At 42.9% G+C, this 27,575-nt stretch overlaps 1 protein-coding gene across 9 annotated transcripts in view; it reads left to right on the top strand.

Annotated features, from left to right (window-relative positions):
- Positions 1 to 27,575, top strand: part of LOC140714305 (PH and SEC7 domain-containing protein 1-like) — a 226,103-nt gene that overhangs the window by 181,907 nt on the left and 16,621 nt on the right. For all 9 annotated transcript variants that reach the window (XM_073025411.1, XM_073025416.1, XM_073025415.1 and 6 more), the window contains 2 exons: positions 24,307 to 24,497; positions 26,429 to 26,499. In XM_073025411.1, the coding sequence (XP_072881512.1) occupies positions 24,307 to 24,497; positions 26,429 to 26,499 (262 nt within the window). The remainder of the gene's footprint in view (positions 1 to 24,306; positions 24,498 to 26,428; positions 26,500 to 27,575) is intronic.

Raw genomic sequence — 27,575 nt, 5'->3', positions numbered from 1 at the left:
CTAAATCTTCAAGGATTGTATCTCCACTAACTAGAGGACAGGTTTATGCACTTAAGAGCACCAAATCTTCCCCATATGCCTACCATTCTGAGTAGAAAATATATCGCCATTCTTTCATTGTCACTGAGAGTTACCCATGCAATGTCATTGGGAAGGCCTCCACCATATGGATGGCAGTGATTCAGGAGACCAGCTCACTGTCACTTTCTGAAGAACATTTAAGGATGGGCAATAAATTGCCAGCAGCAACCACATGAAGGAATTAATAAATCAGTAATGCAATGTCAGGAACAATTAAGTGATTTACAGATCTATGTGCAGTTTCATTGCTTGTTCTTGTGCTTTGGAAATGTAATGTCTGTGGTAGAGTGTGGTTGTTGCATCTCTTCTGATGCAGTCTGTATTTTGTATTGCAAATATCGACTTAAGCCCCGGGGACTCCTTGTGAATAATGTCACCTCCTAGGAGAACCCCTGTGGATATAGCCATGCTACCCCTGAACCCCTTGTGAATACTGACACATTCCTTTTGAAAACAGAAACCCAGAAGTCCCCTTGTGATTGCTCCCACATATGCCGGGACCACTGTGAATGTGGACTACCTCAGAAGCTTTTGTGGATATTGGCACATCCCTGTGGTCCCACAGCAAATACTGACGTATACCCCAGGATTCCCTATGAATACTGAGACATTCCTCAGGAATCCTTGTGAATACTGACACACTCCCCCAGGGATCACTGTGAATAGTTACATTCTCTTCAAGTGACCTGTGCATGCCCCTGTGAATACTGCCATTGAAATCTAATTCTCATACTCCCTGTATCTCTTGTAAATCCATTTTCACTCTTACTGGGTCACCCCTCCCGCCCTGTAAGTAATGATGTATTTGCCAGGAGAGTCTGGGAAAAAAAGCAAAGTTGAATTATTGAACACAAGTCTCTGGAACTTGCAGCAACAAACAATCTGCTGGAGTATCTGTGGGAGGGAATCAATTTTGACAATGCCTTTCCTTTTACAGACGCTGCTTGACCTGCTGAGTTCCTTCAGCAGATTGCTTGTGGCTCCAGATTCACCAGTACTGGTGGTTTTTCCACCCCTTTTCCTCCCGATCCTCCTAAACTGCGTTTCACCTCCCTTCAGTTCTCCAACTCTTCCCCTTAACTTCACTAACCTCTCCTATCAGATTTCTTCTTCAGCCCTTTAAACTTATCACCTCACAGCTTCCCACATGATGCTCCTCTCCTGCCCCCACACACCTTCCCCCTCACCTGGTCTCACCTATCTCCTGCCAGCTTGTTCTCCTTCCTCTCCCCACCCCCAAACTACTTTATTCTGGCTTCTGCCTCCTTCCTTTCCAGTCCTAAAATGTCAATGGTTTATTCCTCTCCATAGATGCTGCCTGACTTGCTGAGTTCCTCCAGCATTTTGTATGTGTTACTTAAGGTTTCCAATATCTGCAGAGTCTCTTGAGTCTTGTCTGAAATGTAGACTGTGCCCTGATCTCTGTTTACACCTTTCCCAAGAAATGGACAGATCCAGACCAATTTACTCATTTCCTTAGGTGCTCACTGACATTTAAACAATAAGGAACAGCCCATTTGGCCCATTGAGTCTTCACCGCCATTCCATCATGGCTGATTCATTATCCTTCTCAGCCCCACTCTCCTGCCTTTTCCCTGTAACCTTTGACGCCTTGACTAATCAAGAACCCACCAACCTCTGCTTTAAATATTCCCAATGGTTTGGCCTCTACAACTGTCTGAGGCCATGAATTCCCCAGTGGAGAAAGATCTTGGTCCAAAACATCGACTATTTATTCCTTTCCATTAAGGCTGTCTGACCCACTGAGTTCTTCCAGCATTTTGTATGTGTTACTCTGGATTTCCAACATCTGCAGAATCTCTTGTGTCAATGGATCTCTTGTGCCACCACCCTCTGGCTAAATAAATTCCTCCTCGTTCTAAAGGCACGTCCTTGTGTGCTGAGGCTGTGCTGTCTAGTCCTCTACTCCCCCACGACAGGAAACATCCTCTCCACATTCACTCTGTCTAGGCCTTTCAATATTTGACTGGTTTCAATTAGATTTTCATCATTCTTCTAAACTCCAGTGAGTACACGTCCAGAACCATCAGCTGCTCCTTATATGCTGAACTTTGAATGGTGGAACGACACAGTGATTATTTCTCACTGCTGGCTTTAAACCAACCTAGCATGGGAAAGACAGAGATAATGGTTCTTGTTAACTATTTTTTATCCCCCTGTTTGATTATTACTAATGGGTTTAAATGACCATTTGAAATTAACATGTACACAGTAATTAGATGGATTACTGTCATACTAATTGATACACGTGGTCAAATCATGCCCTAAATAAAGTCACCACGAGTCTGTTAGGGTCATCTGTGTCCAGTGCTCCCAGTGTGGCCTCCTGTATACCGGTGAGACCCGACGTAGATTGGGAGACCACTTCGCCAAGTGCTACGCTCCATCTGCCAGAAAAAGCGGGATCTTCCAGTGGCCAACCATTTTAATTCCACTTCCCATTCCCATTCTGACATGCCTATCCATCACCTCCTCTACTATGGCAATGAGGCCACACTCAGATTGGAGGAACAACATTTTATATTCTGTCTGGGTAGCCTCCAACTTGATGGCACGAACATCGATTTCTTGAACTTCAGGTGACGCCTTCACCCCCTTTCACTATTCCCCATCCCCTTTTCCCTCTCTCACCTTATCTCCTTGCCTGCCCATCACTTCCCTCTGGTGCTCCTCCCCCTTTTCTTTCTTCCATGACCTTCTGTCCGCTGCTATTAGATTCCCCCTTCTCCAGCCCTGTATCTCTTTCACCAACTTCCCAGCTCTTTACTTCACCCGTCCCACTCCTGGTTTCACCTCTCAACTTGTGTTTGTCCCTCCGCATCCCCCACCTTTTAAGTCTACCCCTCATCTTTTTTTCTTCAGTCCTGCCAAAGAGTCTCAGCCCAAGACGTTCACTGTACTCTTTTCTACAGATGTGGCCTGGCCTGCTGAGTTCCTCCAGCATTTTGTGTATTGTATGTTCTTAGGATTTCCAGCATCTGCAGATTTTTTTCTTGTTTATGACACATTGTGAAGTATGTATTTGCTGTAAAACCTCCCATAGGGTGGTTGATGGCGAATCAGAAGTGATTTAGGACATCCAGCTGTGAAACATTGCTGAAGGACAAATTTTGACACATCTTGTCCGTCCTTGGTATTAAGCAGATTCTGACTGAAGATTACAGAGACATATTCTTTTTCTCTTCTGCTTTGGAGATCAGAGTCAGCAGGGCCAACATTTATTATCTATCCTTAATTGCCCTTGAGAAGGTCAGGGTGAGCTGGCTTCTTAAAATCTCTGTGGACCTTCTTGTTATTAAGAAGGCCATGCCCTTACCTCTCATTGCTGCCATCAAGGAGGAGGTATCTGATGACTGTGATAGAAAGAGGGTACGTCCTGTTCATGACCCACACTCAACAATTCAGAAACAGCTTCTTACCCTCTGCTATCAGATTTCTGAATGATCCATGAACAATCCCTCGTTATTCTTTCTCTTTTTTTGCACCTTGTTAATTTTGGAATGTGCTGTACTGCTGCCACAAAACAATAGATTTAACATTATAAAATTCAGTGAGAATAAACTACATTCTGAGGCATTAGACTCAGCACATGTGGTGGTGGGCTAGCTGTTGTCATAAAACATATAAAGGAGTCGCCTAATGTGTTAAATGTTTCAGTCTACTGAGAATCTGCCTTTGTGCTCCCAGAGGAGAATCATGTCTTTAAAAAGCCATGTGGTTCCAAGGAACCTGGCATTTCCTTGACACAAACATAAATATTGTCGTTGGCTTCAGCTGCCGGTGAGATCATATGTGGTTACTGATTGAAGGTCGTGACGTCAGTGTGAGGGATTAAGGATCACTCAGTGAAGTGGGTAGGGTGGCTTGGAACCCTGCTCAATAAACAGGTTTAGTGAAAGCTGCATCAATCACTTTGCTCCGTTTAGAAGCTGAGGAGCAAAGATGCTTGTTAAAGATGAGCACAGATCCCTGAGATGGACCAGGAGAGGTGGTGGAGATTGGAGGAAGGGGGTGAGACAATCACAGGCTGTAAATATGCTCGTTATTCTCTCGAAGTTGCCAAGTAGCGTGAGATTTGTGCTAGCAATTCATTACTCATTCTATCTCTGGACCAAATCAGAGCAAATCCCCTCTTATCAACAGCTCTGGATATCACGGTACAAAAGTACAAATATTTACAAAAGGAAATCTACTTTAAAAACAAGAGCTGCTGGAGGAACTTAGCAGGTTGAGCAACTCAGTGGAGAAAAATGAATAATGAACACTTTGTGTCGAGACCTTTCATCTGAACTTGTGATGTTATCAGTGAAAGAAATCATAGAAACCAGACACACGAGAGACTGCAGTTGTTTGAGCAACACACACAAAATGCTGCGGGAGCTCAGCAGGTCAGACAGCATCAACATGCTGAGTTCTTCCAGCATTCTGTCTGTGTGTGTTGTGCCATTTCAGCTCGCTGTCCAGGTGAAGGGGACTTGACCCAAAACATCAACTGTTGATCTTGCTCCACACATATCTTGCTCAAGACTCTAGTATCTACAGTCTGTTGTGTTTTATGTTCTCTACTCGTGAACATTTGATTTTGTAATAGATCAGACTGTGAGGCAATGGCTCCAAAAACAGGGAGAGCTAAGCTTGCACAAAATGGGTGCTCGTGACAGAGGACCACTTCTCCCCAATGGTTTACAACCAGCCCATGAAGTACAGAGACTTCTTTTTATCAACCAGCATAAAAGGACAAACAATTTAGCCCACTTTGTATACTTGCTTCAAAACTCACTACATCTTAGTAGCTAAATATCTCTAACTGTACTCTCGACTTCACTTTCCCATTAGTAGTAAGACTGTAATGCAAATTTTGGAATTGCATTCTAAGTCTGTTTTGAGGCCAAATGGCTTTATTTGGATTCATTTTTGTTTTCTATCGTGCCAAAGTGAGTTTCTTGCTGTCACATCAGCAATTAATTCTGTGAAATGTCAGATGCTGGAATACGTGGGAAAGCAAATTATGAGGAGGAGATAAAGGATCTTCAAAGGAACATGTAGGGAGTAAACGAGTGGGCGGAAATTGGAATATAATGTGGGGAAACATGAAGTGATACATTTTGTTAGAAAAACATCATTTTAATTTTTTTTTTGTGTTGCAGCACGAAGTAGGCCTTCCAGCCCTTTGAGCTACACCGCACAACCCTGAAAAAAAATCCCATTAACCCTAATCTAGTCACGGGACAATTCACAATGATTAATTAACCCACCCAACATATCTGTGGACCATAGGATGAAACCGGAAAACCCATGCATTCCACAGGGGAGACATACAGATTCCTTACAGAACGGCACTGTAAATGAATTCCAAATTCCAGAATGCCTCAAATTGTAATAGCGTGACGCAAGCAAGTATGGCACCGTGGCGCCCACAGAAGTATAGCGGTTAGCGCAATGCCCAATGTTGCTGAAGAGCTGAGAGATGACAGCATGCCTCTATACAAAGGGATCTGGTTACCTTGCCCATAGAACATTGAACAGTACAGAGTCTTTGGCCTATGACGTTGTGCCGATCCTTTAACCTACCCCAGGATCAGTGCAACTCTTCTCTCCCACGTAGGCCTCCATTTTTCTTTTATCCATTTGCCTATCTAAGAGTCTCTTAAATATCCCACTGTGTCAACCTCTACCAGCACCCCTGGCAGTACATTTCACACACCCACCGCTCTTGTGTTTTTTAAAAAAAAAAGTAGCTCTGACATCCACCATCCTGCCCCTCAGACTTTCTTCCAAACACCTTGAAGTATGCCATCTTGTATTAGTCATTTCTGCTCTGCCAAATGTTTCTGTCCGTCCACTCTATCTGTGCCTTTTATTACCCTGTACACCTCTGTCAAGTCACCTTTCATCCTCCTTTGCTGTAAAGACAAAAGCCCTAGCTCCCTCAGCATTTTCTCTTAAGACATGTTCTATGAATTAGCATGCAGGTACAGCAAGCGAATAGGAAGGCAAATGCTTGTTGCCAAAGCAATCAGGTATAAAAGTGGTAAACTTTGTTGTAACTGGACTCAGATAACTGGACAGTTTTCATTTCCTTAGTTAAGAAGGGATTGGTGGCAGTTCAGGTAAGGTTTACCAGGCTAATGCCTGAGATGAGGAGGTTGGCTTATGAAGAAAATTTGAACGTTTTGGAGTTATTAGTTATTGAGTGGTGATATTAAAAATATTGGGATGTGATTTTATTGCAGCTGATGAGGAGATTTGACATGGTAGCCATTTTAGAGATTGTTTTACCTTGAAGGGTATCCAGAAGTAGGAAGCATATTTTTAGTGGAAGGGTACTTCTTAAAGATGGAGATGACAAATTTCGTCTCTCAGGGTTGTGAACTTTTGGTGTTCTCCAACTCAACGGAACGATGGAGAGTAAGTAATTGAATATATTCAAGTTTAAGGTCTAAAGAGGTTCAGGAATAGATTGAAAGAGGTGTTAAGTTCATTTTTTTAAATTAAATTTTATTTTATTGACACACAGCCTGGAGTAGGTCCTTCCAGCCCTATGAGCTGTGCTGCCCAGCAATCTTCCAATTTAATCCTAGTCTGATCACAGGACAATTTACAATGATCAATTAACCTACCAACCGATACGTCTTTGGAGAAACTGGAGTACCCGGAGGAAACCCACATGGTCACAGGGAGAATGTACAAACTCCTTACAAGCAATGGTGGGAATTGAATCCCATTTGCTGGTACTGTAAAACGTTGTGCTAATCACTACTCTACTATACTGCCCTCTTAGACGTGATCTTACTGAACGGCGGAGCAGGCAAGTGGGCCATAGAATATCCTTGTTGCTCTTTTTATTGAAACTTTCTGGGTAGCTGTTTCTATGTCTGAGGTCAGTTCAAACTTTGCTCAAAGCATTCCAGAATGTGTATCTTTTAATAGGGGTGGACAAAGTGCAACAAGATGGCTCAAGTGAGAAAGAATGGGATTGTAGCAGGAAAAAGACAAGATCTTAACTTGGAAAATCAAAACTAAGTTAGCTTGTCTGGAGTTGAGCAAAAGCAGAGAGTGAAAGTGTGATGGATGAGAGTCATCCACAGACCTCGAAACAGTAAATCGGCAAATTAAATGCATGTGGAGCAAGGAGAACAGTAATCATGTGAAGTTTCATCTTCTTCGGAAGTGGAGGATAGAAACTTTGAAAATAATAATAGTTAAGGAAAGGAAATCATATTTGACAAATCTTTGAGATTATAGCTCGCGGAGTAGATAAGGGGAGAAAACGGTGGATGTAGTGTATTTGGACTGTCAGAAGCCATTTGATAAGGTACTTCACAAGAGATTTATAGCGGCAAAAATTGATCCACAACCAAAACAAAATAATTTCTGCCAGCCTGACCCCAGAATGAATTGATATACTTGTGTAACAAGCCTACAGCTCCAGTGATTGCTCCAGAGAATCAAATTTCCTGTTCCGATCCTTTATTAGCAATTAGCAGACATACAGTAATTAAGCATTATTGACCGCCAGCCCCAAGCTACAAACTGTCATGAAATAAGCAAGGATATGTAACTTAGTCTCTTCACTTCTACTACTCCCCCATTGATGGGACTAGTTACCATAATTCATGACTCCTGTAAGATTATGAACAGAATAAAAGACCATGAGATTGGGGTTAAAATACTGGCATGGATTTTCGATAGAATCAAGGGAGTAGGATTAAACATGTCATTTATGGATTTGGGGCTATGACTAATGGATTGGTGCTGTGGGCCCAACTGTTCACAATCCATGTTAATTAGTTGGAAGTTGTGATGTATTCAAGTGTGTTGATGAAACAAAGCTGGGTGGTGACAGTGGTTCGTAGGGGTTGGAGAGAGGGTACCGGGGGATGAAGGCAGGCTTGGTGAACATATAAGGACATGCTGGATGAAATATAAGGTGGAAAAGTGTGTGGGAAAATGGTAGATCAGATAAAAGACGTGGTCTGTACACTTTTAGCTGTTGTGAGACTGAAGGGTAGTGTTGTTCACAGAGACTTGTGTGACCTTGTTCATGAATCACTGAAAGTTAAAGTGCAGTTAACTGGCAATTAAGGAGACAGATGTTATATTGGTCCTAACTGTAAGAGGATTTGAATGCAAGAGTAACGATTAGAATTTTATAGTGCCCTTGAGATTCTGCATCTATAGATAGATCTGTTCTTCCTCCAAAAGGAAGGATAAACTTGCAATAGAGGAATGCTGTGAATGTTCATCAAGTAGATTTTTGGGAAAAGGAGGTGGACTTTGTCCTCTGAGAAATGCAGAAATAGGCTGAAACCGGCTCTGTGTTGAGAAGAATGAGAAGTAGCCTTATTAAAACATACAGCACTCTTGAAAAGAGATTAGCTGTATTTTTCACATGTACAGTCCATCTAACTATGAAAGTATGCAGTGAAATGTGTCATTTGCATCAAAATAAATCAGCAAGATTGTGCAGGGCAGCCCGCAAGTGTTACCACACTTCTGGTGCCAACGTTGCATGCCCACAACTCACTAACCTTAACCATATATCTTTGGGAGGAAACCAAAGATCCTGGTGGAAACATTGAGAAAATGTACGAACTCCCTACAGGCAGATGTTCCCTTGGTTCTGTCTATTTTGTCCCCATCTTCTCTGCACTGAAAACTACTTTTTCCCTCTTTCATAGTACTAGTGAAGATTCTCAACCTGAAGCATTATCCTTATCCTTCCTTCCACAGATGTTGCCTGACCTGTTGGCTGTTTCCAGCATTCTCGTCTTTTTTACTTCAGATTTCCAACAATTATATTTGTTTTGATTTTTATGACCTCTGTGTGCACTCATAGAGATCATTTGGTCACCAGCAATTGACACTGACAAGGAGGTACTTTGCTTGACTGTAGACCCAATAAAATGTGGTGCTTCATCTGAGCTGGATGAGAAAGGGGCCACACAGTAGCATCATAATATTGTTACAGTGCCAGCAACCCAGGTGCAATACTACCTCTGGCTGTAAAGAGTTTTTCTATGCTTTCTCTGTTGGTCCATGTGTATCTTCCAGGTGCTCCAGTCTTCTGTCACATGCCAAAGATGTATGGGTTAGGTTAACTGGTCACTTGGGTATAATTAGGTGTTGCAGCCTCATTGGGTGAAAAGATCTTGTTACCTATGCTGTATCTCTAAATAAAAAGTAAAATTTTAGAAAAAGGTAAGAAGAAAGGCCAGGAAGTCTTTCAAGCCTGCTCTCTTCATTAATTGTCACCTAGGTCACATCATCATCAACATGATTGTCCCAACACACTTTACGACCACTGAATTATTTTTCAAGTGTTGTCAGCACACTTTTGAACGGTATCAGACCTGATTTTCATTGAGCTGATTTCTGTTCTCCTTTGAAGAGTCTTGGCCAGCAGTGCACCTTTGAGTGGGCTCGTTGTTCCTGCGGTAGAGGGTCCCAGGTTCAAATACACAGACAAGAGGTTCTCTAGCTGCTATTACTCAGACTGGCACTAGAGGGCAAATTTGAGGGAGTGCTACATTACTTTAAGAGGCGATGCTTATCCTTTTCATTTGAAGAACAGGAGAGTTTCTTCCAACTAAAACATCCCCCTCAAATGAAATTATAGACCGAGTCGTCATTATAATATTTATTGTTGGATTTGTGCTCCATGCAAATTGATTTGAGTTTCAGTGGCTCCGGAATCATGTTTCATTTGCAAATGAGTGATTGAAGAAACCTGAGGATGCGGTGGTGATCCCTAAATGCTTTTTTTTTCTCTCCTTGATCTCTCCCATTACTACCTGATCAGGCAACATTGGTTATTGTCAGTGTGCAGGTTTACCACTGCTGGGTGGCTTTCCCCGGGTCTGGTGGGTCAGCACTGTGACACATCTCTTTCCTCACAGTTTCATCGAGCCAGGTTCAATCCTGGCCTCCCGTGCTGCCTGCGGTCAGTTTGCATGTTTGACTTGTGACATTGATGGTTGCCTCCAGCTGCTCTGCTTTCCTCCCTCATCCCAAAGACGGACAGGTTTGTAGATTAATTTCCCATCGTCGATTGCCCTTAGAATGTAGATGAATAGTAAAATCTTGGGAGGAATATGGGGGGGAGGGGCTACTGCACAGGATCGAAGTAAGCTGCAGAATTGTAGAATTAGACAGCTCCATCATGAGCTGTAGCATCTGTAGTGTCCAGGTCATTGTCAAGAAGCAGTGCCTTAGAAAGGCAGTGCCTAACATTAAGGACCCCCACCACTCAAAACATTCCCTCTTCTCATTGCTACCATCAGGAAGGAGGTACAGAAACCTGAAGGCACACACTCAGTGCTTCAAGATCAGCTTCTTCTCCTCTGCCATTTGATTTGTGAATGGACATTAAATCCATGAATGCTACCTCACTACATTTTTATTTCCTATTTTTGCACTACTTATTTCACTTTTATACATACATAAATCTTTTTCTCTCTATTATCGTGTATTGCATTGTATTGCTGCTGTAAAGTTAACAAACTTCATATCATATGCTGGTGATATTAAACCTGATTCTGATTCTGAGTTGACAGGGGAGATAGGGGCAAATAAAATGGAATTAGTTTAAATGAATAGTTGATGTTCATCACTGGCTCAGTTTTCCAAAGCTCTGCCTCTGTGCCGTATGATCCTCTGACTCTAGAACAGTAACAAACCTTAAAAGATCAGCCAACTTTCCTAAAGTATTCTAAAGGAGAGTCTCAGCCATCTTAATGTTCTCTGGATGATAAAAAAAGCTTCCCAGCTCATTAAATCAACGTCAAACATTACAATCCCAAGTGTAGTTATCCAATTCACCTTCACACCTCCATACTTCAGTTTTAACCTCTGAAATTTTAATAAACTAATACTTTTCAAGAGTGTGTCCTGCCAGGATATTCTGTAGGTTGCCTTGCCAAGGTTACTGGGAGCTGCCCGCTGTGATGGGTGATTAATGGCCATTGCTCAGAGATGTTAATGCAGATAGAATATTTTTTTCCTGAATTATAAATACAGCTGGTATGCCAGCCATCAGTCAGCCTGCCTATTCATCAATAACTTACTCAACTAACTGTCATCCTTGGATTATGGACAAAGGGTTGATGTGATTTCAGACGGCACTCTTCATTAACATAAGAATAAGACAAAAAAATAAATTTCTTGGTGTTGTAAAAGACCAGTTGGGCTTCGGTTCTTCTTCCAGCTATCAATGAGCTATCTCCATTTACATTCACTTTTCTTCTCACAGAACATTGAATTCAGCCTAAGAACTGGCCCTTCAGCCCATAATGTCTGTGCTGTACACAATGCCTCGTTAAATTAAATATCCTTCGCCTGCACATGGTCCATATCCCTCCATTCCTTGCACACTCGTGTCCATCTAAAAGCCTCTTAAAAAATATCATTGTATCTGTTTCCATCACTACCCTGGCAATCTGTTCCATGCATCCACCACTCTCTGTGTGAAAAAGAACTTTCCTCACATGTCTTCATTAAGCTTCTCGCCACCCCTACCTTCAGGTGTTTACCTTTAACTGATGAAGGGTCTCAGCTCAAAAGGTTGACTGTTTATTCTTTTCCATAGATGCTGCCTGGCCAGCTGAGTCCCTCCAGCAATTTGTGTTTGTTGCTCTGGATTTCCAGCATCTGCAGATTTCCTCATGTCTGTGTGCCTTTAATCATTGAAATAAAAGCTTAAAATGCTGGAGATCTTCTGCAGGTCAGACAGCATCTGTGGCGAGAGAAACTGAGTTAATGTCAGAACTGGAAATGTATTATTAAAGTCACAGAGAGGTAGAGGGTGTCCTATCTCCAGAAGAGGGGGCTTTTCCTTCAGAACCGAGATGAGAAGGAATTTTTTAGCCAGAGGGTGGTGAACCTGTGGAATTCATTATAGACAGCTGTGGAGGCCAAATCATTGGGAATATTTAAAGTAGAGGTTGATAGGCTCTGGATTAGTAGGGGTGTCAAAGGTTATGGGGAGATGCAGGAGAATGGGATTGAGAAGGATAATAATGGCAGAGCAGACTTGATGGGCTGAATAGCCTACTTCTGCTCCTGTGTTATGGGCTTATACAATATACAAGGAAGCCTACCATCTATACCAGTCATCCATCACCCACTTACACTATGGGCGACATAGTATCATAGCAGTTTGCTTGCTGCTTTACACTGCCAACCATTGGATGTTCACAGTTCAATTCCCACTGCTGTCTGTGAGGAGTTTGTATGTTCTCCCATGACCACGTGTGTTTTCTGTGGGTACTCAGTTTCCTCTCGCATTCCAAAGACGTATGGGTTATGGTCAGTGAGTTGTGGGCCTGCAATGTTGGTGGCTAGCGTGGCGACACTTGGGGCTTCCCGCAGCACATCCTTGAATTGTGTTGCTCATTGATGCAAATGATACATTCCTCTGTATATTTCGATGTTTTGATGTGCACCGTTATCATTATGTGTTATGTCATATTGTGGCGGTGTGCTACACGCAGCGCTGAAGTAACGACACGTAGTCGATGAGCTGCAGTTGCAAAAGAGATTTATTCGAACTTCGCGGCCTCGCTTTAAAACCTTCCTGATCCCACCCTTCCCGGGCGGGAATGCTGTAGGGAGCGCGTATTCACAGTCCCGTACCGTGCGTGGGCTTTTCCCCTTGCTGGTGAAGCAGACTTGGCGCCCTTTTTGGGACCGGCCTCAATGCCTGCGCGCGCCGATTTGTGAGCCAGTTCGAGTGTGCTGGGAAGTGGGTCGCCACAATATGACGTAGGCGATCATGGTCTTTGACCATCGTTGTTCTTCACAAACTTTTTCTACGGAAATGGTTTGCGTTGCCTTCTTCTGGGCAGTGTCCTTATAAGACAGGTGATGCCAGCCATTATCAAAACCCTGTCGGAGATTGTGTGTCTGGCATCAGTAGTCACATAACCAGCACTTGTGATATGCACCAGCTGCTCATATGACCATCCACCACCTGCTCCCATGGCTTCATGTAACCCTGATCGGGGGGGATAAGCAGGTGCTACACCTTGCCCATAGGTGACCTGCAGGCTAGTGGAGGGAAGGACCGCCTTACATCCGTCCTCCCAGCCGTGATGTACAAGCTAAACTTAAAATCTTACATTAATTCTACATTAATCCCACTTTTTTGAACTACCCCTATATTTTCATGAGCTTTCTCCAGATTCTACCATTCACCCACACACTAGGAGTAATTTACCTATCGACTGCACGCCTTTCAGATGTGGGAAGAAATTGAAGCACCTGGAGGAAACTCGTGTGGTCACTGGAAGAACGTGTGAAGTCCACAAAGACAGCATCAGAAGTCATGGTTAAATGCAGGGTCTCCAGCACTGTGCTGGCTTCTACCATCCATTCCATTAACAATGCACCTTGGTGAAATTACTACTCCTCCTCTACCCAATAGATTGTTTGTCAGTTACTTTAAACCCCCACAGACTCATTCATGTACTGATGGAAATGGCTTTCTCATTGCTTCTCAAAACATACACACCTTTGGTAACTTAAATTTCTCCTCCAAGGAAAACTGTCCCGTCTTCTCCAGTCTGTCCCTAACTGAAGTCCAGGCTCCATAAGTATGACATTTGCAGACGCTGGAACTGCAAAATAAAATACAAAATGCTGGAAATACTTAGGAGGTCGGACAGTATCTAGGGCAGGGGTTCCCAAACTTTTTTATGCCATGGACCCTTACCACTAACTGAGGAGTCCGTGGACACCAGGTTGGGAACCTCTGATAGGGTAAGAACAGCAGAGTTACTGTACAATAAGACAAAGAAGCAGAATTAGGCCATTTTGTGTGCTCCACTATTCCATCATGGCTGATTTATTATCACTCTCAACTCCATTATCCTGCGTTCTCCCCATATATTTTAATGCCCTTACTAATCAAGAACCTATCAATGTCCATTTTAAATATACCTAACGATGGCCTCCACAGCCATCTGTGGCAATGAATTCCATAAATTCAGCACCTTTCGGCTAAATAAATCCTTCTTCATCTCTGTTCTAAGGAGCATTCTTCTATTCTGAGGCTGTGCTAGACTCCCCCACTATAGGAAACATCTTCTTCATGTCCACTCCATCTAGGGCTTTCAATATTTAATAGGTTTCACTGAGATCCCCCTCATCTAAACTCCAGCGAGTACAGACCCAGAGCCAACAAACACTCCTCATACAGTACGTTAATCATTCTCATGAACCTCCTCTGGACCCTCTCCAATATTAGCACATACTTTCTTAGATAAGAGACCTGAGAAAGCTTAAAATACTCCAAGTCTGGTCTGACCAAAGCCTTATAAAGTCTCAGCATTACATCCTTCCTTTTGTATTCTGGTCCTCTCGAAATGTATTTGCCTTCCTCACCACTGATTCAATCTGCAAATGTTCTACATCACCTGAGAGGAAACCTTTCTCAATGGTGCAGTTAAGCATTTCTTTGGTATAATTTGGTGACTTGATAGAGCTGTAGAAGATGATAGAGGCATGGACTGAGTGAATAGCCAGAGACTTTTACCTAGGGTTGTAATGTTCTATGTTCTAATTCCATTTGGTCCATCAAACTTGTGCTAGCAATCAAGTCCATTTCTACTTACTGGCCCTTACCCAAGTTTTTGACAAATTAAATCATTGTATTTGTTGCTGCCAACTTTCAATACTTCAGTTCTTTTAGATCTATTCAGATTTATTAGCTGCATTGGTAAACAAATAGTTTCTTTCTTTCTTTTATTTCTCTTTCTAAAATACCCATAAAACTCTTTCTAAAATACCCATAAAACAGATTTCCACATGGGTTTGATTAATTCCCTTTCTAAAGGAATGGTTACATCTCTGTCCATGTCCTTTGAAGGGGTAAGTTTCAGACTGTGACCACTCATCACCTTAGATCACCTTCTTCCATTATCCATATGTTCATACACCTAGGTTTCAGCCCATTCCAGGTGGTTAGAATGACCTATCTTTATTAATTTTGTCATAACTGATCTCTCCATTGTATCGGCTCTTGGGTTCTGTTGCAAAGAAAAACATTATGATTTCACCAGACTTTGTTATTTAAGTCCCTTGTCCTATAGCCATTATGTTTTCTTGCCCTTCTTTTGGAGAGTCACATCCTTCCTGAAGTGCCACACACAAAATACTGGAGGAACTCAGTAAGTCAGGCAACACCTATCGAGAGGAATAAACTGTTGCTGTTTTGGGCCAAGACCCTTCATCAATCCCCTTCGTCATTGCCTTCATACTCTGCAACATGCTCGATATAACCTCTTTGCTTTTCAGCATTCAGTCCCTGTTTATAGTACTGGGATCCCAAGCGTTGTGCTCAATTGACTGAGTATTGGGCATTGGGTAACCTGATAACCTCAGGGAGATGCAAGGAACAGTTGATGATGTTGAAATTGAGATTATAATTAGTAGTTTGTCTAATGGGAAATGCTCTGGAGTCTTTAATGCATAATGTTGATAAGTCAGGTAGTTATGTGGCTGGGACAAGTAGTACTGGAGCTTGTTTGTTCCATGCTTCTTGCTGGGGTTGTTTTGGAATTGACTCAGATTTTCCCCTCATAGTCGTTGCTGTGTCTTGGGAACTTTCACTGAGTTAGATGTGAGTTGTTGTTATTTATGTTGTCCTCTGTTAAAAAGCGTGTGACATTTCAGAGAGACCAAGCTAACCCCCTGGAGGTGGACAGGTTTCAAGGTGCTTTTACCTGTCACCTTGCCAAATGGATGACTGGTTCTGGTGACAAATTGGTAGCTGCCTGTCACGGCTCAGTGGGTAGCACCTCCATCATTAAACCAGAAGGTTGTGGGTGCAAGCTCACCTCCAAGACCTGCACAAGTAACTAAGCTGACATTCTACTGGAGAGGAATGCACTGCTGTCAAAAGTACCATCCTTCTGATGAAAGGCTGAGCCAAGGATTCATCTTACTTCAAGGATTCATCATCAAAGACCACAACAACAGGTTCAGGAACAGTTATTACCCCACAACTATCAAAGTTCAAATTTCAAATAAATTTATTATGTACCATATGCTACCATGAGATTCATTTTCTTGCAGGCTTTTACAGGAAAAATAAAGGACAATAGAATCTATGAAAAACCTTGCATGTAAAAAACTGACAAACAACAAGCAAACAAACAAGTGATCAATGTGCAAAAGACAACTACTGTGCTAAACTGGTGTGGATTACTGCATTCACCACTACTCTGAACTGCTTCTACAACCTCTAGAATCATTTGCAGGGACACTTTTTAACCCCTGTTTGCAATATTATTGTTGTTTGTACAGTTCATCTTTTGCACATTGGTTGTGATTCAATTTTTGTCTTTTTATATATAGTTTTTTGTAAAATTCTCAAATTTATTTTTCCACTGTAAATGCCTTCATAAATGAATCTCCAAAGTATTATATGGTAACATACTGCATATAAACTTAAGGTTGTTATAACCGGGGATGGTAATGGTGATAAGCTCCCAATACCTATTAAATGCTCCCAATGGCGTGTGCCTCAAATAGCCTCTGACGAACAAGTCCAGCTCCTGGCCTTCACTTGTGACAACTACTAAGCCCAGTGGAACCATTTCTGCTGATGGGAGAAGGGGCAAAGGCAGGTTACTGGTGCCTTAAAACCAGTTGTTTAAGGCAGATGGGGCTCATCTGCCGTGTTGGCTACTTAACTAGAAGAAAAACTTTGATCTCAAACCTCCACTGCTTTGTGGCTATACCTACTCATGGGAAATGACTAGGGACTAAGTCCAGAGGGAAAAATCCAGAGCTGGAGTCCCCAAGGCAGTCCTACATTGAGTTTAATGTTGACTGGCTGCTCCTGTGATGCTGCTGGTACCAAACTGTATCAGTCTCTGCCATTCCTTTGGGTTCATCAGATGCGTGGAGAGGGGGAGCTTGCTACATGGGCAACGGCTTGCTCTCCATATCGTACCGTCCAGGCTTGTGTACTTAGACAGCTAGGACACAATGTCCATGGTCAACTCTGACCTCCAGAGGCCTCAGACTGATAAATTTAATAATACATTTACTTTGAACTCTGCCATCTCGGAGGGATGTAAAAGTAGCCATGGAATTGTGTGAAGAATAATAGGAAGTTCTCAAAAATATTCTGTCAGTATCTGTCCTTCAGCCGAAGTCTGAATTATCTGGTCAATCTCTCATTACTGCAAAATAGCGACTGTGTTTCCCACATCATAACAACAACTATACATCAAATTGCCTGTGAGCTCTTAAATCACGAAATGTATTAGCAAAATGTGAGTCCTTTTCTTGTGCTCAGAGACTAAAAGAGATTGAAACAACTAATGGGATTAAATGACCCATTTATGAATTGAACCAGAATTGATTGATGTGATCACATGAAACTCATAAGATCGTCAATTACCAAGTGAAATGTGACCAAGGACACCAGAAGAAAGCCAGTATTTTCTCTCTGACTTTAACACATACTCACTCACTTCTCCTTCCTTCCAGAGAGAGAGCTGCTGGCCACAGAGCAGCAGGGGGTAGCAAATCCTATAAGAATATGTGAGCTTGATTTTGGGAATTGGATGACAAATTAGCCATGTTGGAGCCGGACTGTGTGGCCCCGCTTGCGGGCTGTTGCCAGCACATCCTTAGGCTAATGCAATTGATACGTTCACTATATGTTTTGATGTACATGTGACAAATAAACGAATTGGAATCACAGCTGGTTTTTACACTCTGCTGTACCCACTGTGTGGATTTTGCTGAAGTCCCTTCCAGAGTTCTTCATTGAACCAAATCAAACAGTTTGCATCCTCTCTGGGGTTCAGCTTAAAGAAACTTGGTCAGGATTCAGTGGAAGATGAAATCAAGATAGAGAAATTGGTCGACAGATAAATCCACCTTAAACGTGTAAAGGGGTGGTGCAACTTGTAAAAACTGAAAGATATTCAGCTTCTCCCAGAGTTCTGGATCATTAAATCCTTTGACAGGAGTGTGTATAATATCTCACTGGGGCATCTGAGGATTGGAATTTTAAATAATTAAATAAAGATTAGCTTTATTAGCTTCTACTCTATAGATTTGCTGAGTATGCCCGCAGGAAAATGAATTTCAGGTTGTATATGGTGACATATATACACGTACTTTGAACTTTATTTATCACATGTACGTCGAAACAAAGTGTCGCCACACTTCCAGCACCAATATAGCATGCCCACAACTTACTAACCCTAACTTGCATGTCATTGGAATGTGGGAGGAAGCCTATGCGATCACGGGGAGAATGTGTAAACTCCTTTCAGAGAGCGGTAGGAATTGAACCAGGTATTACACCTAGCACTGTGAAGCATTGCACTAACCACTACAGTACAGACCTGCCCTGAATGAAATCAATTTCATGATCTCAGCAGCAGTAGCTGTGGTTAAGAGCTGTGTCATAAATTTCACCCAATTCACTAGAAAATATGCCATCCTCCCCCATTCTAACCCATAGCTGCCCCAGAGTTTTAACTACTGAGAGGTAGTGACAGATGGACAATAACTTTCAGAATGCCCACACACTGTGAAGTAATATTTATTTTAAAACATTGAGAAAAATTCCTGGGGCTAAAAGTCATTCTTTTTTAAGAAACAGCAAAATCAAAATCACATTATGCCAAAAAATCAACTTCATTTTAAATTAGTTAAGTACAGAACAGACCCTTTGGCCCATCTAGTCGGTGCCAAACTATTATTCTACCAATCCCATCAATCAACCTGCAAGCAGACCATAGCCCTCCATACCCCTCCTATTCATATAGCTATCCAAATTTTTCTTGAATGTTGAAGTTGAATCCACAAACACCACTTCTGCTAGCAGCTTGTTCCACACTCTCACCACCCTCTGATTGAAGAAGATCACCCCCCCATATTCCCCTTAAGCTAGTTCTAGCCTCACCCAACCTCAATGGAAAGATGGAAAAAGCCTGCTTGCATTTACCCTATCCATACCACTCATATACCTCTATCAAATCTCCTTTCAATCACTCCAGGGAATAAAGTCCTATAAAGTACTAGTCATTTTGAATGGTACACCCAGTTCCAGGATGGTGGGACTAAGCTCCCACAAAGAGCATTAAGGCAATGGCAAGTCTGTTGATTGTGAGATAGCCATAGCTTAAACTGATGGGAGAACTCCTCTGCGCCATAAAAATAATGGCAGGGAATCTTTCCCATTCGCCTGTAAGAGCAGACAGAGTCTCCATTCAATTCTAACTGGGCTATTCCCAATTAGTTTGGCAAATGTTATGCCCTTCCTTCCTAAGAAAGGTAATAGGGTTAACCCTATTGAGTATATATTCATGATCTTCCACTGCTGTAGTCCATCCAATCCACTTCAAGGTTCAATATGTTGTGTATTCAGAGATGCTCTTCTACACACCAATCTTGTAACCTATGGTTATTTGGGTTACTGTTGCCTTCCTGTCAGTTTGAACCAGTCTGGCCATTCTCCTCTGACCTCTCTCATTAAACAAAGCATTTTTGCCCACAGAATTACCACTCAATTTTTTTTTGCTCCCCCCCCCCCCCCCCCCCCATTTGCTGTAAACTGTTGTGTAAGAAGGTTGTACATGAAAATCCCAAGAGATCAGTAGCTTCTGAGATATGCAAACCGTCCCATCTGGCACCAACATTCATTCTGATGTCAAAGGCATCCAGATCACATTTCTTCTCCATTCTGATGTTTGGTTTGAATAGCAACTGCACCTCATGACCATGTCTGCATGCTTTTATGCATTGAGTTGCTGCCCCATGATGGGCTGATTAGGTATTTGCATTAATGAGCAGGTGTAGCTAATAAAGTGGCCACTGAGTGGTAGACAAGCTATTGGAGAGGATTCTTTGAGATGGGAATTATGAGCATTTGGAGAAGCATAGCCTGACTATTAATAGTCAGCATTGCTTTGTGAGGGGTAAGTGGTGGCTCATGAGCCTGATTGACTTCTTTGAGGAAGTAACAAAGCGAATCGAAGAAGGGAGAGCAGTGGGTGTGGTTTAAATGGATTTTAGTAAGGCATTTGACAGGGTTCCCCGTGGCGAGCTCACTCAGAAAGTCAAGAGGCATGGAATTCAGGGAAAAGTGGCTGCATGGATCAGAATTGGCTTGTCGAAAGAAGGCAGAGGGTGGTAGTAGGCAGAATATTTTCTGCCTGGACTAGTGGTGCTCTGCCAAGATCTGTTCTGGGACCCCTGCTCTTAGTGATTTTTATAAATGGCTTGGATGAGGAAGTGGAAGGGTGGGTTAGTAAGTTTGTAGGTGATTGGTTGATGGTGTAGAAGGTTGTCATAGGTTGCAACAGGACATTGATAGGATGCAGAGCCGGGCTGAGAAATGGCAGATGGAGTTCATTCTTGGAAGTGATGCACTTTGGAAGGTCAAACTTAAAAACGGAATACAAGTTTAATAGCAAGATTCTCAGCAATGTGGAGGAACTGTGGGATCTTGGGGCCCGTTTCTCTTGATCCCTCAAAGTTGTTGCATAAGTTGATGATTTTTGTCCTGTTGAAAATGGCAATGTGGATGATACTACAAACATGGAGGCTTTAGCAGCAGCACGGAGAAGCCGCTGTAGATAATGGATAGGGTTGGTTGCCTCCCATGCTAACTCCTGCGACACACCATCAATTCCAGCCAGCTCATCTGTAGTAGAGTGTTGCAGCCCCATGGGGTCCATCTCTGCTGCTCTAGAATCCACAGAGTTAGAGTGGGAGTAGCTTATTCTGGACCCATGGGACTGCCTGAGAAGACGATGATAATGCTGGCAACTCTTCACCACCCTACCGTGGTAGGTGTGGTGAACTACATATACCTGTCTGGACTGCTCCTGTGGCTCCTCCCACAGACCCCTGTATAAAGGCGATTGAGGCCTGAGCCCGGCCTCATTCTCCAGGATGTAGTGTTGTTCATTCTTCCAGTCAATAAAAGCCAATATCTCGCTTCTTACGTCTCAGAGTGAGTTATTGATGGTGCATCAGTAGGGTAATATAATGGGTGACAGATGTCACATAACAGAAAGTGTTCTACCTAATTCACAAACACTGCCTTTGAGTGGTGTTGGCTTCAAGAGACAGTGTCTGACGTAATGACATCAGTGTAAGGCGACTGCTTTTGTTGGGTTTGTAATGGAAGTAAAGGGCTGCGTCTTTGGTTAAGCCATAGTTGACTCTCGCATGTTTTAGCTAGAAAATCCTACACTGTTAAGTTCTTAATATAAAAGGAAATAGTGATAAATTTATGAAAATCAAAATGCCAGGACATGTACCCATTTATATACAAGTTAATTGGGAATTTAATCAGTTCTGAGCTAGTTTGATGAAAGCTTTTGTTGGAAACTGAGAGAGAAATGTGTGCATTGCAAAGGTTCAGAAAGCAAATCTTTCAATTATATTTTCTTATTTTAGCTGCATACTGTTAATTGCATTGATTTTTCTGTCAGTACCTGTGCGAGAATTCGTTCCACATCTCTCATTATCTGCTGTGAGCCTTATTGCAGCTCTGAGGTCTCCACAGGGTGCTCCGTCATGCAAGGCAAAACAAACTCTGTGGTGTAAAAATAGGATTGAACACCGTGGTGGGATCACAAGTGCATCCAGAAAGGACAAACTGGTTCTTGGGCCTTGGTTAACAAACCGTCTACCTTAATGATATTGCTTGGTCATCACCTCTCAGACAGTAAGCAAGGAGAGAAAGGTTAAGAAAGAAAATGATTGGAAAATGAACGGGGTGGCAGAGAGGGAGATGTTTACAGCTGCTTACTCTCACTGAAGCCTATTGAATATTGATAGAGTGGATGTAGAGATCTTCTATAGAAACTTCTATAGGTGTACCCTGGACAGCATTCTGACAGGCTGCATCACTGTCTGGTATAGGGGAGCTACTGCACAATATCGAAAGTAGCTGCAGAGGATTGTAAATCTAGTCAGCCCCATCTTGAGTTCTAGCCTACAAAGTACCCAGGACATCTTCAAGGAACGGTGTCTCAGAAAGGCAGCGTCCATTATTAAGGACCTCCAGCAACCCAGGGCATGCCCTTTTCTCACCATGACCATCAGGTAGGAGGTACAGAAGCCTGAAGGCACACACTCAGCGATTCAAGAACAGCTTCTTCCCCTCTGCCATCCAATTCCTAAATGGACATTGAACCCTTGGACACTACCTCACTTTTTTAAATATACAGTATTTGTTTTTTAATCTATTCAATATACATATACTGTAATTGATTTATTTATTTATTTGTAGTATTATTTTTATTTTTTCTTGTATATTATGTATTGCATTGAATTGCTGCTAAGTTAACAAATTTCATGTCACAGGCTAGTGATAATAAACCTGATTCTGATTCTGTTTCCAATATTTGGGGGAGTCTAGGTTCAGAGGGCCTCAGAATAGAAGGACGTACCTTTAGTACAGAGATGAGAAGGAATTTCTTTAGCCAGAGGGTGGTGAATCCGTGGAATTCATTGCTGTGGAGGCCAAGTCATAGGATATATTTAAAGTGGAGATTGATAGGTTCTTCATTAGTATGAAAATCAAAGGTTATGGGGAGAAGACAGGAGAATGGAGTTGAAAGGGATAATAAATCAGCTATGATCATGTGGCAGAGCAGATTCAATGGCCTAATTCTGCTCCTATGTTTTATGGTCTTACTTGTAAGGCTGCAGACAGAAAGCTGGAGGGACTCAGTGTGTCATGCAGGGTATGGACAATCAGCATGTTAGGTCAACCTAAAATGTCAGCAGCCCATTTCTCTTCGGAGGTGCTGCCCAGCCCACTGAATTCCTCCAGCCTTCTGTGTGTTGAAACACCTTCAGTCCCTGAAGTCCTGGTCATTCGGACTTGCAGAGGTGAGCTACAGTGTAACTGCCGCGGATCCCCAGTAAGAATGTCATAAACATTGTAGAATCAGAGTTCGTATCACTGACTTAGATGACATTAAATTTGTTGTTTTGACAGACAGACAGACTTTATTGATCCCGAGGGAAATTGGGTTTTGTTACAGCCGCGCCAACCAAGAATAGTGTAGAAATATAGCAATATAAAACCATAAATAATTAAATAATAATAAGTTAATCATGCTGCAGCAGTACGGTGCAAAGATATAAAGTTGCTATAAATAACAAAAAATAATAAATACTTAATTATTTATTGAGATCCAGTGTGAAATATACTTCTGGCACTTTGACCCACGCCACCCAGCAACCCCCGATTTAACCCTCGCCTTATCACGGGACAATTTACAATGACCAATTAACCTGTCAGCTGGTTTGTTTTTGGAGTGTGGGAGGAAACCAGAGCAGCCAGAGAAAGCCCATGCGGTCACAGGGAGAACGTACAAACTCCTTACAGGCAGCAGCGGGAATTGAACTTGGGTTGGTTGTACCGTAAAGCGTTGCGCTAACCACTATGCTACTGTACCATACCATGTCAGGGAAGGGAACAACAAGGACTATTCAGATTGTGGAGGGGGATGAAGGGTTGAGTGTGTGTCTATAGACTCCTGTATCTCCTCTCCAATGGTAGTAACAAGAAGAGGTCACATCCTGAATGTTGATGGTTCTTTAAGATGGATGCTGCCTTCTTAAACGAATGGTGGGAGTGAATTGGGGGAAATACAGCTGTAGCCTGCAGACTCTCCTCATTCTCTGTTTCATCCCAAAACATCCGAATCTTAAAATATCCCTGTGGAGAGGTAATAACAGAATTATTTGCAGAACACAAGCAACTGATATCAGTGTGATGCGATTAGGGTTGGCAAAGTGCTTCCTGAATGCAATCCTGCTTTAGTGCTGACAGAAACGATCACAGAGCATGTTAAATAATCAAAAGCACTGCCTGAAGAAGATGCAAGAGGATTAAAAATGATACTGGTTCAACTTCCCACCCTCAATCCCCACCCATCTATGACCCTCCTTAACCTTACTTACCTGCCCTGCAACCTTTAGAAATGTGTGAGTATTTGCGTTAAGATCCCTCCATTCTTCGACTGTCCTGAGGGATCATTGGGTTCTCGTTTCTGTCAACCCAGCCCACTGCAGGTATTAGTGCAGAGACAACTGAATATGCGGATGAATAGGCTAAAGCCGCGGAGATTAGATGATGACTTGTGTGTGAAATTGTGCTTACGGAAGGGTTTTGATTATGCTTAAGGCAAGTGCTTTTCCTCCTGACAGTAATGAGGAGGAACTGCGTAAATCCTTGTCTGAGTTGGCCGATGAAAGGGCAAACCCAAGCCTGAAGACCATGAAGCGGATCAGCAGCGGCAGCAACCCGTTCCTGGACATCATGCAGGACCCCAATGCTGCCACGTACAAGCATGGCTTCCTGGTGCGCAAGGTGCACGCCGATTCCGATGGGAAGAAAAGTGAGTGTCACCTCCTGAAAAACCGTGGGGCATGCATTGAATGGGCAAGGAGGACTGAAAGGTTAATATACAAGTGCAGTATTGGCGCAACATCCAGGAATATAGAATTGCCTTCCTATCCTCAGTCAGGGTGGAACAAGCTCTTTAATAAAAAAACCCATGACATCAGTCACATTGGTAGCTGGTGGCCCACCATTCCTCCTTTGTCTGTTTATGAAATGCAGGCATCTTTGGCAATGCCAGTATTTATTGTCCATCCATAACTGCCCCTGAATTAAGGAGGCAGTGTAAAATCAAGTGCATTGGTGGGTTCTCCTCATTACTTCCTGCTCCCACTTAACTAATGTCAGGGTTTCTTACTTGAATTCACATAAATCCTCTGTAATCTTTGCCAATTTATAGAATGTAATATTCATACAATCTTATAGCACAGAAAGAGGCCCTTCAGCCCATTGAGTCCATACTGACCATTGATAATCCTATTTTAATCTCCCCCAGATTCTGCCACTCAACTGCACAATTTACAGCCACCAATTGACCTATCAACCTGCATGTTTTTGCACCCGGGCATGGATATAACTCTGGAAAAGAGGAAGGCAGTGGGCTCCAGCAGAGCCCTCGACTACTCACCACTGGCCCCATGAATGGCCCCTTTGGCCAGGCCCAGAAGCAAGACCACCAGCAGCCCACACCCCTCTGCACTGGTGACTGTAGATCAGGAGTGTGGGGCTGAAATGCAGCCGGAACTTTAGGAGCAGCCCCTTCAGATACTCAGACAGGGGCTGAATCTCTCATACTCCATATATGCATGCTAAACCGTTTCCTCCCAGCCAAAGGAAGGACCCTCCCCATCCTGCAGCTCATCTTGGTCAATTGATGTAACAAGTTAACAATGGATTGATATGCCACAACCCAGAAACACTGACTAGATAGTGAGTCATAGGCCCTTCAGCCCATCAAATCTGCAGCAACTATCAACCACTCATTTCTACTAATCCAACATTAATTCCATTTTTTAATTCTCTAGAGTCTACATCAACTCCTACAGATTCTGCCGCTCAGCTACACACCAGGGACAATCATCCCACCAGTCCACAGGTCTTTGAGATGTGGTTGGAAACCGGAGCATCCAGAGAAAATGTGGTGGTCATAGGGAGGGCGGGTAGACTCCACTGCAGGCTCCCTGTATATTATCCCTGGTGTGGGAGTGAGTGGCAGACACGGGGTGGGGGGGGGAGGGGGGTGCGAGAGTTGGCCAGGATGTAGGCAGAAGAAGATAGGATCAATGCAACTGGGTCAGAAGAAACTCGATGGGCCGAAGGATCTATTTCCACTCAGTGTGACCAAGTCAGGCTTTGATGAGTATGTAAGCAGCAGCCCATCTTTCCGCAATTGTCACCACCTTAAAAATCAACTTCTGGGCCAGGCATGTGGGTATCCTATCAGTTCATTCACAGCTCCATCAAACATAAGGGCCACTTTTTGCAATTAAATACAGTTTTATTTCTGATGATCCTTTGCTTGGGCTGTGAATTGACTAAAGATTTTCCTGTAGGGTAGTCTTTATTCTTCAATAATGTGTAGCTTCCCACACTGCAAAGTCATAACTCTCAGGGCCTTAGGAAAAAAATGTGTGTTAGTTTAGGTATTTGGTCGTAAGGCAAAATGAGCTGGTGCAGTGGCATAAAAAACACATTTCCAATTATTGTCCAACATCGTCGTTTTTGCTTGACACACCGTGGTGGGCCAGAATGGGGAGAAGATATCATTCATGGTGTCTTTCTTCGGTTGAGTTTTATAAGCCAAATATTTTTCAATTGTGGCCTGAATTTTATCCAATTCTTAGACCATTGCGGAAGCTGACGTTTCAAGGCATTGAAGATATTGTGGCAATTGGTGCAGGGCACAAATGATGTGAATTTTCTCCACAGCTCCCCGGGGCAGGAGAGGCTGGAAGACCTTCTATGGTGTGTTGAAGGGGATGATCCTCTACCTACAGAAGGTTAGATCACTTTATCTTGCATGCTGATATTTTAGTCTAACTGAGAGATCTTTTGTTGGTAGAGAAAGGAGAAATGCTAGAACTGGTCTGTTGGTGTATAGAACATAGAACAGTACAGCACATTACAGGCCCTTCGGCCCACAGTGTTGTGCTGACCCTCAAACCCTGCCTCCCATATAACCCCCACCTTAAATTCCTCCATATACCTGTCAAGTAGTCTCTTAAACTTCACTAGTGTATCTGCCTCCACCAGTGACTCAGGCAGTGCATTCCACGCATCAACCACTCTCTGAGTGAAAAACCTTCCTCTAATATCCCCCTTGAACTTCTCTCCATTTACCTTAAAGCCATGTACTTCGTGGATCTCTTTGAAAAGGCCAAAAACTACTGAGAGAGAAATTCTGCAGATGCTAAAAATCGAGTGTAGCACATATAAAATGCTGGAGGAACTCAGCAGGTCAGGCAGCATCTATGGAAATGAATAAACAGTCGACGTTTTGGGTTTTTCATGCACAACAGACTCTAGAGTTGACAGAGAATGGTGCGAGAAATGAAAAGAGCATCCAGTGAGCCGTGGGTGAAAATGCCTTGTAAATGAGAGAGGTCAGGGGAGAATAGACAGACTGGTTCAAGCTGACAGGAAGGAGACAGTAACTCAAATAATCACACATTGAAAAAGTGGTGTGCAGAAGTACATCTCTGAATGCACAACACTCTGAAGCTTGAAGTGGATGGGTTACAGCAGCAGAAGCCATGAACGTGCACTCAGTGGCCACTTTATTAGGTGCAGGAGGTACATTATAGTGTGGCCACTGAGTGTGTTTTGCTGCCTTTCCAGCCTGTCCATGTTCTTGCCTGAATGTCTCTTAAATATCGCTATTGCATCTGCTTCCACCGCCTCCCCTGGCAGTGTGTTCTAGCACCTCCCACTCCCTGCTTGAAACTTCTTATGCACACATCTCCTTTAAACTTTACCACTCTCACCTTAAAGCTATGTCCTGTAGTAACTGACATTTCCAGCCTGGGAGAAAGACTTTCACTATCTACCCTGTCTATTCTTCTCGTAATCAGATCAT

This window comes from Hemitrygon akajei, chromosome 21 (assembly GCF_048418815.1).
Source record: "Hemitrygon akajei chromosome 21, sHemAka1.3, whole genome shotgun sequence".
Lineage (NCBI taxonomy): Eukaryota > Metazoa > Chordata > Chondrichthyes > Myliobatiformes > Dasyatidae > Hemitrygon > Hemitrygon akajei.
This window is presented reverse-complemented; position numbering and strand designations above follow the sequence as displayed.